The 19,737-nt window shown below is 39.5% G+C and overlaps 1 protein-coding gene across 2 annotated transcripts; it reads left to right on the forward strand.

The window, feature by feature from the left end:
* Nucleotides 1-3,248: 3,248 nt before the first annotated feature.
* On the forward strand, nucleotides 3,249-18,823 carry fbxo18 (F-box DNA helicase 1). Of its 2 annotated transcripts, XM_026923561.3 has the most exons (21): nucleotides 3,249-3,602; nucleotides 4,038-4,199; nucleotides 6,026-6,567; nucleotides 6,666-6,796; nucleotides 8,653-8,788; nucleotides 9,830-10,020; nucleotides 10,211-10,285; nucleotides 10,384-10,475; nucleotides 10,670-10,838; nucleotides 10,994-11,213; nucleotides 12,012-12,099; nucleotides 12,345-12,431; nucleotides 12,533-12,669; nucleotides 12,837-12,933; nucleotides 13,008-13,171; nucleotides 13,274-13,349; nucleotides 14,370-14,573; nucleotides 14,783-14,905; nucleotides 15,887-15,999; nucleotides 18,270-18,404; nucleotides 18,523-18,823. In XM_026923561.3, the coding sequence occupies exons 1-21, from the start codon at nucleotides 3,584-3,586 to the stop codon at nucleotides 18,688-18,690; spliced, it is 3,129 nt and encodes a 1,042-aa protein (XP_026779362.3). In that variant the 5' UTR covers nucleotides 3,249-3,583; the 3' UTR covers nucleotides 18,691-18,823. The 2 variants fall into 2 exon arrangements, with proteins under 2 accessions (XP_026779362.3, XP_026779363.3); XM_026923562.3 differs by lacking the exons at nucleotides 18,270-18,404; nucleotides 18,523-18,823 and adding an exon at nucleotides 16,069-16,959.
* Nucleotides 18,824-19,737: the final 914 nt, after the last annotated feature.

The following is a 19,737-nucleotide window of genomic DNA, read 5'->3' on the forward strand; positions in this document are numbered from 1 at the left end:
GAATTATAACATTTTACTCGAGGGCTGCGTTCAAAGGGCTACCTAAAACATGACATAAACCTACCTAAACATTATTCCAACAGGTACCAGCTGTCATGAAGACTGCTTTCATCAGTTTAGTGAAATCTCAAATTGATGAACTATTGAATTCTTGACTCTGATTGGCCAGGAGGTGTTCATTAACCATGGCTCAGACAGTAATGCCATCTGTAATTTAAATCACAAGTTTATTTGAATCCACTCATTCTAATATGTTATTGTTTCTGTAGAGACTGCTCATTCACAGGGACTTGTATGGGGATGCTTCACATAATCTAAGCCTAATAATAAACTGATTTAAAAATGTGTTGATATTTAACAAGGGAAAATATATCATTGTCTCCAGGAGAGATCCCAGATGAAGCACACCTTAACCGCAAATTCTGCTTTCTTCTAAAAATAAACGCGAGACCTCTCTGTTATGTCTGTCTGCACTCTTTTGTTTAAGAGACAGAAAAAAGAGAAAGAAGAGCAAGGTTATAATGGTGTGGGGAAAAGGGCAGCAAGAATGCTCTGTTCTGCCAAGAGAACCAGAGGTACAGTGAAAAGAATCAAATCTATAGCAGATTTTCTGCATTTTTTGAGTACCAGAATACCTGCTGTTAAGTGAAGTGGGCAAATGGACAAATTGTAATTACATTAATGATTCACAGAAAAGGAGATTTGATTCAAAATAATATTGTGTTACTTTGTTGGGATTTTTTTTTTGTTACTTTATTGTATTATCGTTTAACCTTTCCTTCTTATCTCAAAAGTAACTTTCTTTCTCTGTTAAGTACAGTTTGTAGTAATTCCAGTACCCCTGGTGGTAGACATTCCCTCATTTGAGAAACACTGCTTTTAAATGTAGAGGCAAAAAGTGGGCATGATGAGACACACAGCTTTAACACCATATTAATACCACAGTCATGTGAGACCGCTGTCTGAACTGCTGACTCAGCAGAACACACTTTTCAAACACACGCACACACACTTGACAGACTTATAATGACAGAGTAGAGCAGTGGGGCTGCATACGTGCAGCTTTACATGGACACACCTTCCCACAATCACCTTCCAATGGAGCAAATGGAAAAAATGACAATGTGGGACGTTATTAATACATGATTCCTGTTTCTGCAGTGAGGCAGGCAGGGGAATAGATGGGAGTTTCCATTTTATACACCACATTAAAAAATGACTAAATCTCTGTCCCTGAATAAAAGTGAATAGTCAGCAAGTAAAATTCTCTATTTTTTATTTAACTATTTTAAAAAAAACCATTTCTCATCATTAATCAGCCATTGTTTTTATCTGTTGTGTGTTCTTCTTTCTTTGTAATGTAAAAAAAAAAACAAGAATGGAACAACAACGAACTCTGTGTTTATAGGAAATCTGAATTTAAAAAGGTAAATTTTAGTGATAAATATAATAATTTGAGTTAAATATAATATGGTATTACCAAAAACAGACATGAGACATGAGGCACAAATGTACTAAACTTAAAATTTCAGCAGAATAACAGAAGGCAAAGCAGAAGCTACTTATGAAAATAATCATAAATGGTGAGTAAAATGAAAATGGGTTAAAGGAGATAAAAGTTGATGAGGGTGTTGTGAGTATTAGTGAGGATATGAGCAGTACAATAACTCAGTTGTGTTCTTGAAAACAAACAATGGCTGCCAGGAAATAGGAGAGCGTACAACTGGCAGGAATCAGGCTGCTAAAGTACAGAGAAGAATTAATGAATGTGGTTTTAGCCTCCTGTGTTGGCAATGTTCCTACTATAGAAGAACATTCATTTTTTGCTCTGAGCACTTGGTAGTGTCTGTAATAATAATAATAATAATAATAATAATAATAATAACATACTGGTGATTCTAGTGCACAATGAATGAAAAGGCATGAATTTTCCATAAAGAGCCATGATGTAGAAAGTGAATTATGGACATCTTGAAATTATTAAATACACACAGCTACTCCTGTAGTTACTGTAGTTAATGTAGTTACTGTAGTAAATGTTAATCACTTCATTTTGCACATATTTTAAACACTTAAAAGAAGCAGAAGGCCTACTGTTACACAAAGTGCAGACAACAGGAAAAATGGGGGAAAAGATTATTTTGTGTCTTTGATTTAAAAGAATATTGTTTTACTCTGTTGTATTATCATTATTATTATTATTATTATTATTATTACTATTATTGTTGTTGTTGTTTTTGACCTTTGGTGCTCCTGACCTTTGTTTGGCTTCATCTGATTCATTAACAATGGTACATCCGAGCACATTTGGCTAATTCGGTAGGCTACTTTATTTAAGTAGCATTATCGGGGATTGTACTTTTCTGAACAATTTAATCCTGTTTTGGAAGCTTATGCTAATAATTACTCTGTTAATTAATTTTCAAAACAAAACAATCTGCTGTGTAAATATGACAAGAAGTGATGTCATAGGAAAACAATCAACAACGGGGTGGTGTGATGCAGCCCAAGTGTTTTATTCATCTATATACCAAATGTTAACCATTTTTATTTATGAATGAACAACACATCATACTTTTTATCTGTTTATAGTTACATTTAACGTTGTGGAGCATCCATTAAACAAGTTAGTTTCTGTTATCACTTATGTTATAGCAGCTATAAACAGTCATTCCCTTTTCTCTATCTTGAATTTAATAAGGCAAGGCAAACGTCTTCAAGACAGAGGACTTATTAACTTATCAAGAGTGATAAAACAAAAGAGGCTTGTGCTGTTATAACATAAGTATGGACATTCTACAACATTAAATGTAACAATAAAGGGGTAAAAAGTTCGACATGTCGTTCTCGTTGGCAAACTGCTGTGGTAAAAGAGGAATAAAACACTTCAGGACATGCTGTTATAGAAAAATAATCAACATCAGGATGGTAAAAGTAACTCTGCTTTGCATCAGGCTGCATCACACCATCCTGTTGTTGATTACTTTCCTACAACAGCACACTCCCAAGTGTTTTATTCCTTACATAATGACACCCCAGTCTTAACCTATTCATATGACCTGAGATGTATCAGTTGTGATACGTGTGAGACTGCACTGTATTAGAAAAGAAAATATGATGACATGATGGTAATTCCCAAATGGTGATAAAAATGACAAGGGGAAGTGGAGGAAAACGTGAAAAAAAAAGTTGCTGAGACGTGACTTTTCATAGCCTCATTAGCTACTGCCATCTAGTGCTTTCACTTTCAGGTGTAAGGGATTACAAACGAGGGGAAACAATACAAAGACATAAAATTGGGCATTTCTTGGCATCTAATTCTGTTTCTAAATGCATGTAGTTATTTATTTTTGTTACAAAGGCGTGTATTTATTATTTTTAAGTGGTAAATGGAGGCTTTTATTATGAAACTGGACAGTTTGATGCGGAAATTAGCACACATTGTGGTCAGTGGAGACGTGTTTTGCTAGCTAGCTAGCTAGCTCTGCAGGTTGTTAGCTAGCTTTTAAATGTAAATAACAAAGGGAAATAAAATGGCAGCGTTTTCAAGCTTGTAATATTTATTCAAGATTTCTATGGAGCTATGGAGACGGCTTCAAAAGGTTCTTGCTGTTAACTCTTGTTAAGACTGGTTACTCTGGTGCTAGAGAGCTGAAAATGTGAAAACACCTCGCGTGTTTGTAAACAGTGATAGTAAACAAACAGCAGTGGCACAGTGAGCTCTGTGCTAATGTTAGCTTTCAGTCACTTAGCTAGAGCCTCACTGGTGTGTGCAATTGTAACTGTCCCGCGCACTGCTAAATGTAACTATAAACGGTCAAAAAGTGTTGCAGTGTTGTTCATTACTAAATGAACACCTGTAATCTTTGACAAGTCTGTATGGTGGTGTAAGAGGAATAAAACACTTCGAGTTCGTGTTCTTGGGTTGTGACGTCACCACCCTGTCGTTGATTGGTTTCCTCTAACAGCACATCACGTCGTGTTTTATTCCTGACTTGTACACAGTGTTTGCTGACAGTGTTTCTCTGGTGATGCAGGAAAGGCCAAGCGGAGGCACCTGAGTGCAGCAGAGTGCAGCGGTTTGAGCCAAAGCCTCCCCGGCAGCCAGGCAATCACACAGCCTTTCACCCTGAACCTCCATAATAAAGACCCCAATAAAGGACTTCAGCCCAGGACCCCAACTAAGAGGAGAAGAAGAGGTACCATGTCATGTCTCATACACACACTACACTATGATCTGAAGCACAAGTCAAGTCAAGTGGGTGTTTATTGTCATTCCTCTGTATAGCTTATATACATTAAAACGAAATATCATTTCTCCAGGACCATAACAGTATGCAAGACTACATAAAGTGCAAATACACAACATGAACACAAGTACACACACAAATACACATGACAGTGAAAACACAGAATGTTGGCTGTAAACTATTTGGTACAATATAGGACAGTGTAAAGACTGCACTTACATTGGCTACATTTACATGCACATCAATATTGCAGTATTAATCAGAATTTGGCAATATTGTAATTAGTATTGAGTCGTGTAAATGCGGCAAATCCCAATTCAGATTAAGGCAATATTCTGATTCCCCAAATTCCGATTCCCACCCCTGGAATATGCCTGTCTTAATCGGAAATTTGTTGCATGGAGAAACACCTTATTCAGAAAATCCACTGAAAGGAGATATATGCACATGCTCAGTCTGCAAGGAATTGTGGGTGCTAACAGATGCTTAGCTGTAGGCTGGGTGTTTAGGAATTCATACTCAGGCATACTTACAATAACCATGTATACAGGAATATTCCGATGCCTGTACGCGTGTAAAGATCGTACTCGGAATATGGCTACAACCCGAATATAAACCTTACACAGAATTAAATGTGTAAGTAAACATAGCCATTATGAGCCTCGATGCACAATAACCAATTCATATATTTTGACCCATTTTTTGTCCTGTCTGTCTCATGCCAAAATGCACAACAGTAATATCACCGTGGCTGAACATGACCCACGCTGTAGAAGAGATTATTATCTTCATAGAGGTCAATGATGAGACGAATGAGGAGGAAAAGATTCCTTACTGCTGCCCTGGAAGCACCTCATTGCTCCTGTCTCACAGGAAATGCAGCTGAGAAGTCATGAGTGGTTGAATGATGTCGACACATTTGACTTTGCTGAATAGACGAGTGGTTCTCTTGTTTCCACTCCCACTCCCATTCCCATTGTTGTTGTCTTTAGCCGCTTTGTTTTTTGCTTTTAATTTTTTGTTCGCACTGGAGCCGGGACCATATCCTTGCTCTGCCGTGACTCGAGAAATGTCGTCTTAGACAGCTCGATTTGTGTAGCAAGAAAATCAGACGTGAGACAAATGAGCACGTATCAGATGTTTAGGATTTAGAATCTCATTTGATATTTGCTCTTATCAGATGTCCGAGCTGTTTCCATGCATACAGCATTATTTAAGCCTCTAGACATATCATGTGTTTTGGACAAGGCCAGAACTGACAAAATATTCACAATATTTTAAAGACATTGAGAACAATGTTGTTGCCTCACAGCTCTAGGGTTTGAGATTCGATCCTGAGCTCTGTCTAGAGTTTTGCATCTTCTCCCCATGTCCATGTGGGTTTCATCCCACCTGCTTAAAAAACACATCAGTGAGTGGATTGGCTCTGAATTGCCTCTAGGTGTGTGAATGAGTGTGTGAGATGTCCGAAGATTGGCTTATCTCCTGTCCAGGGTGTTTTCCTGTCTTGTGCCCCTCTTGTGCCAGGTTCTGGATCCACCGTGACCCTGAAAGGATAACACGTTTTCCGGAGATCAGCGAATAGACACTGACTTACAGCCCTTTCCTCTTATCTACAAAAGCAAAAACTTGAACATGATCATGTTGATGTGTGTTATGTAATTCACTGGAAATGATCCATCTGAATTTGTATACATATGCTATCTGAATATTGAATTAGGACTATGCAAAATTACTTGTGCTTGTGTTTTTCTGATTTTAATTTGAACTGTCAGATGGCCTACAGCAGAGAGTCATTACAGGATTCTTTGCGTCTGCTGGAGTCCTTAGGAGCAGCCCGCTAAAAGGCAACACAGTGAAGACGGAGCCCGGATTGAACGGTCACATCGTCATAAAGGAGGAGGAAGAGGAACGAGATGTGACGATGGACCTCATGGAAGGCATTACTGAAGAGATGTTTGTGGATGATGAGGAGTTTGAGACAGGCATGTGTTCGGTAAAGAAAGAGGAGAATGAGCAGGAGGGGACAGGAGCAGGATGCAGCAGTTGGGTGTCTCGTCCACTTCACTCCAGTTTTATTAACGGACACATGAAAAAGGAGGAAGAAGATGATGAAGAGTATGAAGTGCAAAGCCTCCCTGATGCTCATTACGGGTTGCTGGGACTGAATCGGGCGCTGCTGGAGCCCCGGGGTCACATTCAGGACTTGCCTGAAGAGGTTCTGAGTGTTATTTTTGCTCAGCTCCCAGCAGATGATCTTTACCGCCATGTCAGTCTGGTGTGTCGGCACTGGAGAGAAATCGTCATGGATAGCCAGGTGTGTTTCCTTTACCTCATACATTAAATTTAGAATTGTTTTTTTTTTTTTGCAGCACTATTAAGTTGCTTCACTGTGGACTTTCTTTTCTGCTCTAGTTTCTGCCATGGAAGAAGTTGTACTACAGATACGACAAGCAGGAGGAGGTGGCAGTGAAGCAGCTGAATGCCCTCCTTGAAGACAACGGCATTGTCAGAAATGATGATCTTTGTGTTCTGAACATGGTGAGGTAAGATTCAGAAGAAGCCCTGAAAATTATTTTCGTCAAGGTTCTCCTGACAGTTCAGCAGCTCACAATAAAATATCTGCTCTAATGAAAAGCTCAGGTTTCCGTAAAGAGTAGAAAAAAGCTATTAGTGTGGACATCACAGGAGTGGACAAACCATAAATTTATTAACTAGCCAGCCAGGCAAGTAGAACCTCCAGTGTGATGCCCAGTCCCATGTTTTGGTTGCCTGGAAACCTAATCGACTATGCTAAGAAGTGGTAGCTAATGTAATAACATATGGTGAGCTAGCTAGCTAGGTAATGCATCATTACGCAGTAAGGGAAACAATTTTTTTTTCAGGGAAACAAAGGGAGTTTTTTAATTTCCTGGGAGGGGAAGACTGTGTAGCAATAGTCTTCATTCTCTTCTCCTGAAGTTTTTCATGCAGCACTTTACGTTTGCAACCCCGACAAAATGTCACCAGGTCGCTGGCGAACGTTATGGCTATGAGCTGTGGTGTTCTATTCACAAATCGCACGTAAAAATATTATTTGTGTCTTGATAGAGTCTTTATTTTCCCTCATTATGTTTAACAGCGAGGTAGCGAGCAAGAGAGTTATCTGACAGTTTTGTCTTGCACTTTATGTTGCCCGATTTTGTCAGTGTTTCTACATACCTGCTTGTTCTACATTCTGAAAAAAAAAATCTTCTGTCATCCATAAATGCTAATTAATCCACCTGGTAAAAATTGTTTTTACCATCAGCCAGATTGCAACCTTGGAATGACTTCATTTTGCGAAAGTCAGTAGGAAGTTCTCTCTGGCTGTTGAACCTGGTAGTCCACTTGGCAACTAAGAATAAAAAACTACTAGCTTAGACATGAAAACTGCTCGTCAATCATGTTGCCCATCAATTCCGAGAGATCCCTCTCTTATACTAATATTCAGGAATTCAAGCTTAACTTCTGCAAGTACTACTGACTGCCTTCTTCTATGTCAGATCATGACGCAGTTCACACTTTCACGTTTCTTTTTTTTTCCTTGCTCAGTCTTCCAATAAGTTCTTTAAAATGAAGCAAGTGTTGTTTGTTTAGCAGTTAAGCACCTAAGAGTCCTTCCCATGAGACACCGTAGTGCTTTTCTGTTCCACTGGAATGCGTGGAGAGGACTGAAGAGATGCTGGATGATGCAGGTTCAGTGGTTAATGAGACAGCTGGTACGGTTTTAGAGAGTTTGAAGTGGAACTGAATGTAAAATACTGTAAAATACTTAAAAATGGTTTCTCAAGGGTTACTTTGATGGTCAATGATCCCAGCTTTCTAAACGAGTTCTACTTGGAAGCTTTTCTAAAAAGGTGAACGCTCTTAGGTAAGGGTTCCCATGATGGACAAACGTAAGATAGAGTGCACCCTAGCTTAATTCAACTCAGGCACAGATATAAGCAAAACCTGTTGTAATTTCATCCTGCATCAAAGACTAATACAATTTGTTCACATTTGTTGTTAATTTAAGAGTACATTTTTTTTTTTTGCACTAGCTATTGGAGAAGTTGCAGTGAAATTTAAAAATATAATTGAGTGCCACTGAATAAAGGTTTGCTACTTAGCATTTATTTTTAAAACTTAATGTGACACCAAAGAGTTTGTTCAACTGGAAAGACAGTGGTAATGTTTAATGTTTAATTGTCTAAACAGGATACTGAATTATTTAGTACAATCCTCATCTGACTTGCATTATTGTATTCACTGCTTTCAGTAAATAATAGCTCATTTATACATGTATTATTGAAGAATAGAGGAGAAATATGTTGAAATTGTATTCCATTTTCATAACTAAGTAAAATTAGACAGGTTTCTAACTGGGTTACTGTCGTTGTAGGTACATGTCACAGTTTAAGCACAGCAGACGGGTGAATGTGGCAGATGTTTTGCGGTGTGTGAAAGGCCATCGGCTCTACGCCCAGGCGGAGGCCTGCGTCAAGCACAGGCTGCCAGACATGGAGACGGTTGATGGGGTATGTAGCAGGATTTTTTTTTTTTTTGGGTGGAGTTTTGGAGTCTTGAACGACACATTGAGGGTAAGATAGCATTGCAGAAAATATTCATTCTAAGCATGTTTTTAAATTTAGGTTAATCTGTTCATCTTTTTGATTATTTTATGTAAGTTTAAAAAAAAACTGCACATCAAAATAGTTTTATTCCTCCTATATCCCAGCAATTTGCCAACAATTACAATTTTTTTAATTTATTAAAGAACATCATACTTTTTTATCTGTTTGGGTCCCTGGAGGGCTAGTGGTTAGGCCCGGGTTCAGTTCCCCAGCCACTGGGGCTGCACACGACAGTACACTCCCAATGGTGGTCACAAACCTGGATGAAATTGGGGAGGGTTGCTTCAGGAAGGGCATCCGGAGTAAAAACTGTGCCAAATCAAATATGCCGACCAATGTTGTGCTGTGGCAACCCCCAATGGGAGCAGCCGAAAGAAGAACAACATACTTTTTATCTGTTTATAGTTATGCTGAAAATATGGAATGTCTGCAAAACAAGTTAGATCTTTTTATGTTATATCAGCCATCAACAGTTGTTCCCTCACAAGCATCTCTCTTTTTTTTCTTCTCTGTTATAGTAAGTTAGACTAAAAGTGCACCTAGTCATGTTTCTTCCCGAGAAAGGCCCATGTCGGATAGGTTACAGTTTTACCTCTAACTGTTACAAAGCACTGACACTGGAGACTCCTTCCAAAAATCCTAAATAAACTTCTCCTCACAGAAAACTTCACCATATCAAGAAATACACATTATGTAATTAGAGCCATGCAGGTCCCTGTGTACGCTGTTACTGAAGAATTGTTAATGTATTAGAATGAGAATGAGTGGATTAATATAAACCTGAGATTTGAACTTGTGTCAGAGATGCTGTTAAAGAACATTAATCAACACTTACTGACCAATCAGATTCGAGAATTTGGCATTGCTATGGTGTAAACTTTTATATATTATGACAGTAGATTGTTGATAAACAGAAAAATGATGATTGAAAATGATGTGTTGTAGGGACCAAACCCCTGGTCTGCCATGGCCCTGATGCTGATCCTTGCAGATGGGGTGAAGGATGTCCTGGACTTGGTGGCTCGTTTACGAACCTCTGGCTGTTTCCTTACTCCAGACAGGATCTCGGAGTTCCTATGGGCTATGGCTACAATTCTTCTCGCCATGAAGAACACTAACATTACCATCACTAGTAGGTAAAAACAACTTAACAAAGTAAAGCCAAGTAAAAGAATCAAGGACGTAGTGGTGTGATTGATACTTTCCTCCTCTTTGGTTGGGATGAAAGCTTGTAGCCACACCAGCTCTTTGCGAACAAGATTGAGGACCCCTGATTCATAGAAAAAGGGATGAAAAGGTTCTTTCTGTGTCTTGTCCCTCACTCAGGTGGCACTACAATATTTTTTATGTGTTGCATCTGATGGAGAACTCACCACCGCCTCTGAGTCATGGTGACGGCAGGTACACGGCCATTTTAACTGCTATTTTAAACTGAGTTTGTTATGTTAAAATGTCAAATGTAGGTTTTAGTATATTCACCTCACTGTCTCTGTGTGCAGAGAAAAGCAGATACACGTCACTCACGAACAGCAGCAGATCCTCAATCACGACATCCAGAGAGACCACGTTGTCAAAATCATGGCTTTTGCTGGTAAGAACCATTGAATTGAATCTATATTTGTACACTTAATCACCAGTTATTCTGCCCACGTTGTGTGAATGCCGATAATTTTGACATGATTGTTGGTCTTATAATGTTGGGTTTTTTTTTTGTGTATGATTATCTCATGGATACATAAACATCAAAAAGCTAGTTCTGCTTGCCGATGTATTTTGATGTCTCAGGTACTGGAAAGACAACGACTCTGGTGAAGTATGCTCAACAAAGACCACATTTGCGCTTCCTCTATATTTCCTTCAACAAGTCAGTGGCCATGCAGGCCACCCGCAGTTTTCCTTCTAATGTAGAGTGCAGGACCATCCACTCTATGGCCTACAAAGCTATTGGACACAGGTCAGTTTTAGCAGTTTATTTCACTAGTTTATTCTTTTCTAAAATGAGTTTAAAACAGTTTGAGCAGAAAGACAGGTTCTTTTAAAGTAATTAGTTGCCAGTAACCAAGGTCTGAGAAAGTGGAATGATTATTAAAAGTGTTTTTTTCCTTCCAGGTACAAAAATCTGAGTAAGCTGTGCAGTAACTTGAAGCCGTTCACGGTGGCCTGGGTGCTTCCTGAGGGCCGCGGCGGCTTCGTCAACGCCAAGGTGGTGACGCAAACCATCAACAATTTCTGCTCCTCCACGGATGAGTGCATTGGCCCACAGCATGTCCCAGACCGCTACAAGAATACCACCGGGCGTGAGGAGTGCCCGACCAAATCCAAAAGAAAGGTAAAAATGCATGTGCATACATCCAAGTTATCCATTCATATAAACACAGACATATGTCTTCCAATATTCTTGCACACAACATGAACATGGGCAGCAGTGGATAGCTTTGAGTGGGTGGCAGTGGGTGGCGTTGACGCCTCACAGCCCCTGGTTCGATCCTGAGCTTGGGTCACAGTCTATGTGTATTTATTATGCTCCTCCTATGTCTGTGTGGGTTTCCTTCATGTTCTCCAGTTTTCTCCACCCTCCCATAGTGTGTGAATATGTGTGATTGGTGCCCCACGATGGACTGGCATCCCATCCAGGGTGTATTCCCACATCACGCTCAGTGTTCCTGAAATAGGCTCCGGATCCACTATGACCCTGCCCAGGATTAAGCAGTTACTGAAGACGAATGAATGGATGAGTGAACATGAACATGTGCATTAGGGGGCAGTGTTGCATGTACCAAATAAAAATCTACATGTAGACTACGCAGAAGAAAGTCTTACTCTACTGCCAGTTTCTCAAACTGCTCCATTTTGTTATTGCCTCATTTGGGTAGGGGTCTTGTCTCAATCCCAGCACTCCTGAATACACTTCCCCGGTCGACCAGTCAACGTTTATTTGAAACACAATGCGTAGTTGAAATTTTGGAGATGTGCTCATCGGCTCCTCCGCAGGCCACTGCTACACTTACCCATAACCCCCTTCTCTGTGACTTGAGACACTATGTATACATGAATCTCATCTTAGACACACCAACCTGCAACTTTTGTAATCTTAAGCTTTTTGTAAGCTGTGTGTGTCTCTTTCCAGTTGTTTGCACATGACGCACAAAACATCTGGAGGAAAATGACTGAGCTGAACCCCACCAAAGAAGCGGCACACCACATAACCCATGATGGTAGAATTAATAAATTCCTCACTTTGTATTGAGCAAAGATGAATATACGCTTAAGCTATATATCATTCTATCTGGATTTTTATTAGACCAGGCTCACACAATTTGCAGGATAAAACTTGATCATAGATAGGAACTAACTTGTTTTGTGGATGTTGTGGATAAAAAAGTATGACTTTTTATTCAATAATTAATAAAATATTAAAAGTGTTGGCACATTGCTTACATATAAATACTTATTTATACAGGTTACCTCAAACTATGGCAGCTGCAGAAGCCTGAACTCAAAGACTATGATGTGATTTTTATAGACGAAGCTCAGGATTGCACTCCAGGTACTTTCTGTTTTTTTCTCTGTGTTTTCTGACAGTTAGAGAGTGTTTGCCCGAGCCTTAACCATTATGTACTTTATCTCTATGTTTCTGCTTTTCTTTAGTCATCATGGACATCATGCTTTCTCAGGCCTGTGGAAAGATCCTGGTTGGAGATCCCCATCAGCAGATATACACTTTCAGAGGAGCCGTTAATGCTTTACATACTGTTCCACACACACATCTTTACTACCTAACACAGGTACACATGCACATACAAGCTTAAACTTGTAAGTTAACCCTCATTCAAAGCTTCTCTATAACTGTACCCATACGTGAAATATTAAATCAGTACATCATTTGGGACTTGGACTTTGTTTTGGAATATCGAGCAGCCATTTATTTTTCCATCATGTCTTTTATTTTCAGAGTTTTAGATTTGGCTCTGAGATTGCCTACGTTGGTGCGACAATCCTAAATGTCTGCAAAAAGGTGAAAAAGATTTTGGTTGGTGGACGCCACGATGGTAGGTTTAACACATGGCATTTTAAAATGGGTGCATTAATATCTAATGGCATTAATACCACAGTGTTTCTTCAGGCAGTGTGAGAGGAGAGGACAGGGAGACTCTGGACAATATAAGACTGGCTCATTCACAAGTTGGAGGAAAGGTGGCCATTTTGTGTCGCTGTAACGTAACAGTGTTCAGCGAAGCAGTACGGCTCACCGACATCAACCCTAACTGCAAGATCCACATTGTCGGCGTGAGTCAACATGAAGCTGTCTCATTAACAAACCGATTACCTGTATTCTTGTGAGATCACTGACTTTTTTTTAAATCAGTCTTTGTTGTTCTTGCATTTTAGGGTGTTGAAAATTTTGGCTTGAAGCAAATCCTGGATATCTGGATTCTGATGCAGCCAGAGGAGAGACGTAGGAACGGTAAGTCCTTTAGATCACATATGTTAGGACTTAACCATTTGCAAAACAGACGGTAGGTCAGGATTAGTTAACGCTCAAGGAAATACTGTAGCAAAAAAATACCCTAAAGCTGAATTTACGCCACATTCAACTACAGTATTAAAAAAGCATTATTCTTCACTTCTATTTTTGCTGCTTCCTGCACATAGAAGAGTACTGAATTCTTGCAAGGAACGGTACAAAATCAACTATTCTTGTTATATTGTACAGTCTAGGCCCATAGTATAATAGCACAAGTGTTAGTTGTGCCACTCCTTCCAGATTTCTTTGCAGATTTCCCACACTTTCTTTGAAGAATTCGGCTTTAACAATGCCTTTCTATCAGATATGATCCATGAAGGTCCCAAGATTCATCACCTCAGTGAATCGGCCCAGTGTTAGCAGAAATTCCTCCTCCAGCCAACATAGACTTACGATTTATTCTGCATGCAGTATAACCTTCTCCCAAATCTCGCTTGCAAAATCTTTATGAATTTACTTTACTTCACTGGATTGTTTATTATATGACCTAAGAGTTTTGTAACGTTCCACAGCTGGGGAAAAAGGAGGACAGGTGGCTTACCTCCGAGTTATGCTTGTGCTTTGTTTCCATGTTGAAAAGCATCCACAGCATCCTAGTCATATCCTATTCATGATGCCAGATAGTTAGCTAATAGTAGATAGTTTTTTTAAAAAATAGATCATTTGAAACTTTTAAACTTTTGAAAAAAGATGCATGAAGCCACAGAATGTAGGAAAATGTAAATGGGTTTATTGAAGCACATAAGTAGTTTGTCAAACAGTTACGCATTATGATCATATAACACGTTTAAAGTGGCTAAACACACATATTTCCATTTAGTCAGAGAGAAAATAAAATGAAGCCTCACAGGATGCAGGATTTTGTGAGATGAATATGTGATGCCATTGACATGGTTTGTGTCAGAGTAATATCCATGATCGTGTATGATGTATTGTCATGATGATGGGTCTTACCTTCAGAAAACCTGTGGATTAAGGACCCGTTTATCCGGAGCTTCTGTAAGGAGAAGCTGGGCGGTTACGCAGGCCTGAAGAAGTATGCCACACACACGGAAGACCGTGAGCTGGAGGCTAAACTGTCTGTGGTGGAGAAATACAACAAGCGCATTCCAGAGCTGGTGGATCAGATCTACAACTGCGCTCAGAGCAAGCCGAACTGTGCAGGTCAGACACATACTCGGTTATCATTAAGAGAATGATAAGCGATGATCCACCACATCTGCAGAGTATGTGTGATTTCCTCAAAACTCACTTAAATGGAAGTCTAGTGGCAGTTAATTGACTCATTAAATGTTTATAATACTTTTACATTAGTTTCACTTTTTAGATTTACAGTATTAGGCAGATGTCATTATCTTATCTTTGTTTTGTAGACTATATCCTGGGTACGGTGCATAAATCCAAGGGTCTGGAGTTTGATACAGTAGTGGTGACAGACGACTTCATCAAAGTGCCTTGCTCCAGACACAACCTGCAGAGAATAAACATTAACCCAGGTTCATACTGCTTTTTATTTGTGCTTAGGCTGTGTGTGTGTGTTACACAACAATGCACATCTAATTCTCAAACCTGATTGGTCAGATGGCAAATCACAAGTTTATATTAATGCACTGGCTCTAATACATTACTGTTTCTATAGTAACAGCTCATTCACTTGCATTGACTTGCATTGTGGATACTCACAATGATTAAAAATGTACTGTTATTTAACAAAGAAAGCGTGTAATGATGCATCATTTATATAGTTTTTAGCCAAAGGAAAGACTTTACTGCACTTCACAGTTTCTCAGTAACATGACAAGTTCTGCATTTGCTTGTCTTACTAACTTCAAGAGAGGGAAAAAAGAGGTTGGTGCGAGAACAACTATTTATAGCTGTTATAACAAATGATAAGAGGAACTAACAGCCATTCCACAAAAGTAAATACAACTATAAATGGATAAAAAGTAAAATGTTGTTTAATAGTTGTTCTTTAATATAAAAATCTAATCATTGGCAAATTGCTGTGGTATAAGAGGAGTACAACACTTCAGGACATGCTGTTATTGGAAAATATATATAAGTAATAAAATAGATAGATAGATAGATAAATGATGTCCCATCATGATTTATTCCCTGCATGTCATACAACTGGTATTTGTTTAATGATTGATTGATTTATAAAAGATTCAGTAAGTGAAACAATGAAACTTTGACTGTTGTGAGCATATTTAGGATTTATTTTTGAATATCCAGGTGGACATGAGGTTTAAATCCTTAGATAATTCCTGACTGTGATAAGCTAATGTAGTCTATAGCTGTCTGCAGTGTGTTTGTATTTTATCATTGTCAGGAGGATGGTGACAACAAAATATTGTGTCAGTTATTCCATTCATAGCCCAGAGTTTCTTTTTCCAACATGGTGCCTTTGGTGAAGGAATCGTTTTAGGAGTGAGAGATAAATAGATATGTGCAGTAAACCCTCTCTCTGTCTATAGCTATAAGAAAAGCTGATGCAGATGAGTGGAACCTGCTGTACGTGGCCGTGACTCGAGCCAAGAGAGAGCTGTACATCACCAAGAGCATCAGCAACATCCTCACACTTGCAGGGGTGAGTAGTTTTTCCTTGATTTCACCTGGAAGGCCAATGAAGAGCTTTATTGTCCATCCTGCTCTACAGGACAAGATCATATACAGTGGATCAGGCAATGAGATCACTGTGGATCTGGTGATAAGATCACTGTGGATCTGGCGATAAGATCACTGTGGATCTGGCGATAAGATCACTGTGGATCTGGCGATCACTGTTGCATGTAATGCAAACATATATTTGAAATGTAAAATGTTATTTTATAATTTGTATTTAATGATCATAGGATAAAATCCATGTACAAGTAAGCAAAACACTGTCAACTCCATAAATCTTGGCACCGTTAAAGAATTTTCCCCAGTTATTTAAGTGGAAAATTTGCAACATTGCACATAATACTCATTTTTAGTACATGTTTTGTGTTACGTATTTTCAAAATAGAGACAGTTTATTTATTTATTAATAAACAACGTCACGTTTATCCATTTATCATTACATTTAATGTTGTGGAATGTTATCACTTATGATATAGCTGCTATAAACAATTGTTTCCACTTTCTCTTGAAGTTAATAAGACTGAAAATATGCAACTGCCTTTGTCCTTAGACTTTTTAAAGTAACAGCTTTACCTCTGACTGTTACAAAGACACTGTAGACTCTTTTTATAAATGTTAAATAAATGTCTCCACAAAATGATGAATACGTGTTTTTCTTTGCTAAATAACAACACGTTTTAATCTGTTTACTGACTGACTTGTTAATCCCTGTGAATAAGTTTGAACTATATAAACGATAATGTATTTGAATGAGCACATGTATATAAACCTGTGACTTATAGCTGTATGTACACTATATTACCAAAAGTATTCGGTCACCTGCCTTGACTCACATATGAACTTAAGTGCCATCCCATTCCTAACCCATAGGGTTCAATATGATGTCGGTCCACCTTTTGCAGCTATTACAGCTTCAACTCTTCTGGGAAGGCTGTCCACAAGGTTGAGGAGTGTGTTTATAGGAATTTTTGACCATTCTTCCAAAAGCGCATTGGTGAGGTCACACACTGATGTTGGTCGAGAAGGCCTGGCTCTCAGTCTCCGCTCTAATTCATCCCAAAGGTGTTCTATCAGGTTCAGGTCAGGACTCTGTGCAGGCCAGTCAAGTTCATCCACACCAGACTCTGTCATCCATGTCTTTATGGACCTTGCTTTGTGCACTGGTGCACAGTCATGTTGGAAGAGGAAGGGGCCCGCTCCAAACTGTTCCCACAAGGTTGGGAGCATGGAATTGTCCAAAATGTTTTGGTATCCTGAAGCATTCAAAGTTCCTTTCACTGGAACTAAGGGGCCAAGCCCAACTCCTGAAAAACAACCCCACACCATAATTCCTCCTCCACCAAATTTCACACTCGGCACAATGCAGTCCGAAATGTACCGTTCTCCTGGCAACCTCCAAACCCAGACTCGTCCATCAGATTGCCAGATGGAAAAGCGTGATTCATCACTCCAGAGAACGCGTCTCCACTGCTCTAGAGTCCAGTGGCGGCGTGCTTTACACCGCTGCATCCGACGCTTTGCATTGCACTTGGTGATGTGTGGCTTGGATGCAGCTGCTCGGCCATGGAAACCCATTCCATGAAGCTCTCTGCGTACTGTACTTGGGCTAATCTGAAGGTCACATGAAGTTTGGAGCTCTGTAGCAATTGACTGTGAAGAAAGTCGACGACCTCTTTGCACTATGCGCTTCAGCATCCGCTGACCCCTCTCCGTCAGTTTACGTGGCCTACCACTTCGTGGCTGAGTTGCTGTTGTTCCCAAACTCTTCCATTTTGTTATGATAAAGCTGACAGTTGACTGTGGAATATTTAGGAGCGAGGAAATTTCACAACTGGATTTGTTGCACAGGTGGCATCCTATGACAGTTCCACGCTGGAATTCACTGAGCTCCTGAGAGCGGCCCATTCTTTCACAAATGTTTGTAAAAACAGTCTGCATGCCTAAGTGCTTGATTTTATACACCTGTGGCCAGGCCAAGTGATTAGGAGACCTGATTCTGATCATTTGGATGGGTGACCGAATACTTTTGGTAATATAGTGTATATAATCTGCATGTATATAAACCTGTGCCTTAAAGCTGGCACTATTGTCAGAGCTGCTCTTAATCAAGACCAATCAGAATTGAGAACTCAGCAGCACTCTGGTGCCATTTGGAGTAATTTGTGGTTCATTTTGATACATTTGCACATGTAGCAAAATATATTCTGATGTGTTTTTGCATGTCTCTGGCTTTAGGAATACTTTCTGAGGTTTGAGCTGAGCAGGACGCTTTTAAATACGGATCAGTATCGCCGTTGCAGCACCCGAGAGTGTCCCAACCTCATCACTGTGGAGTCACCACTCAGCATGCACAAACTCCCTATCAGATACGTACGTCCCCCACATTTCAAATGTCCTTGCAATTCTGCATTGTGCACTGGGCTTCATTCTTGCGCATACAGTTGCCATAATCTGTGTGTGTGTGTGTGTGTGTGTGTGTGTGTTCCAGATGGACACTGCAGAGGAAGGCGGTATCCTCTGTGCTACATGTGTGGAACAGCGTGTAGGCCCTGTAGCTTTCCTGCTTTCTCCACCTGAGACAATCAAGTCTATGCATTACACAGAGGAACGACCGGAGCTGCCTATTAACATCGCCATGCTGCTGGCTCTGCTATAACAGCACACACACACACTATTTTTGTACACTGTGTATATGTAAATGGTCCAGAATTTGTGTGTGCGTAGGTGTGTGTGTATACGTCTGTGTGCGTACACAGACTGTATTTTTATACTAAACTGTTTGCACATTTCGTTGTATGGTGTGTGTGTGTGTGTGTAAATGCCATGATCCAGTGGGAGGCAGCTGGCATTTCCAGGTATTCAACAGTTTTATATTTCCAGTCAGTTTTTCTTATAAAACTTACAAAGCTGTGCTTGCGGTAAACAGTGATGTCAGGGATGTAGTCAGATAATAAGTTTCAACAGTCATGTTTGTGTTATACTTCAAACATCAGAGTCTCAAAACCTTACCTCAGAGCCTACAGTGTTCCTTGAGTGAAGTGCAGAATCTACGCACGTATTTGCTAAGTGCTTTGATATTACAGTTGAGTACAGCTGGTCGTCCTTTGAACAAACCAAAAAGGTAGGAAAGTTTTATTCATACCAACAGGATATTTAGTGAAGATATGTAGAAAAAAAAAAGACAGTGGAATGTATAAAAATATAATTTCAAAAGTTCTTACATTACATTCTTAAGCGTGTTTGCCCACACTTCGACTTTAGAAATGACTAATCTTTTCCGGCTTTTTCTGGATAGATTTTGTATCTCCTCAATTACCACACATTGCACACACCCACCAGTTTCAACATCTATTTTATATTTTACACAAAAAAAAAAAATGCAAAACATTACTAGAAAAAAAAAAATCCAAAACCATAGGGAGTGCAAACTTCTGCAGTTGATCATATAGTGAAGATATAAAGATATAGGCACGAAGTGCTGCTGTTGGAGTCAGATCAGTAAAAATACGAGAAATATATTTCTTTACTTTACTCTCATTGGTCTTACTGCAGGAATGCTGATGTTGCCTGGAGCAGGATGCTGCCAGTGCATTGCATTCCCTACTCACGTTGTTGTAATGCTCAGCTTTCCAAGCAATAGAGTCATATTACTACCCGCTGTTGTCTCATTGGACTATGTCATTGAATTTTGTTTCCCAATCCT

This window comes from Pangasianodon hypophthalmus, chromosome 18 (genome assembly GCF_027358585.1).
Source record: "Pangasianodon hypophthalmus isolate fPanHyp1 chromosome 18, fPanHyp1.pri, whole genome shotgun sequence".
Classification (NCBI taxonomy): domain Eukaryota; kingdom Metazoa; phylum Chordata; class Actinopteri; order Siluriformes; family Pangasiidae; genus Pangasianodon; species Pangasianodon hypophthalmus.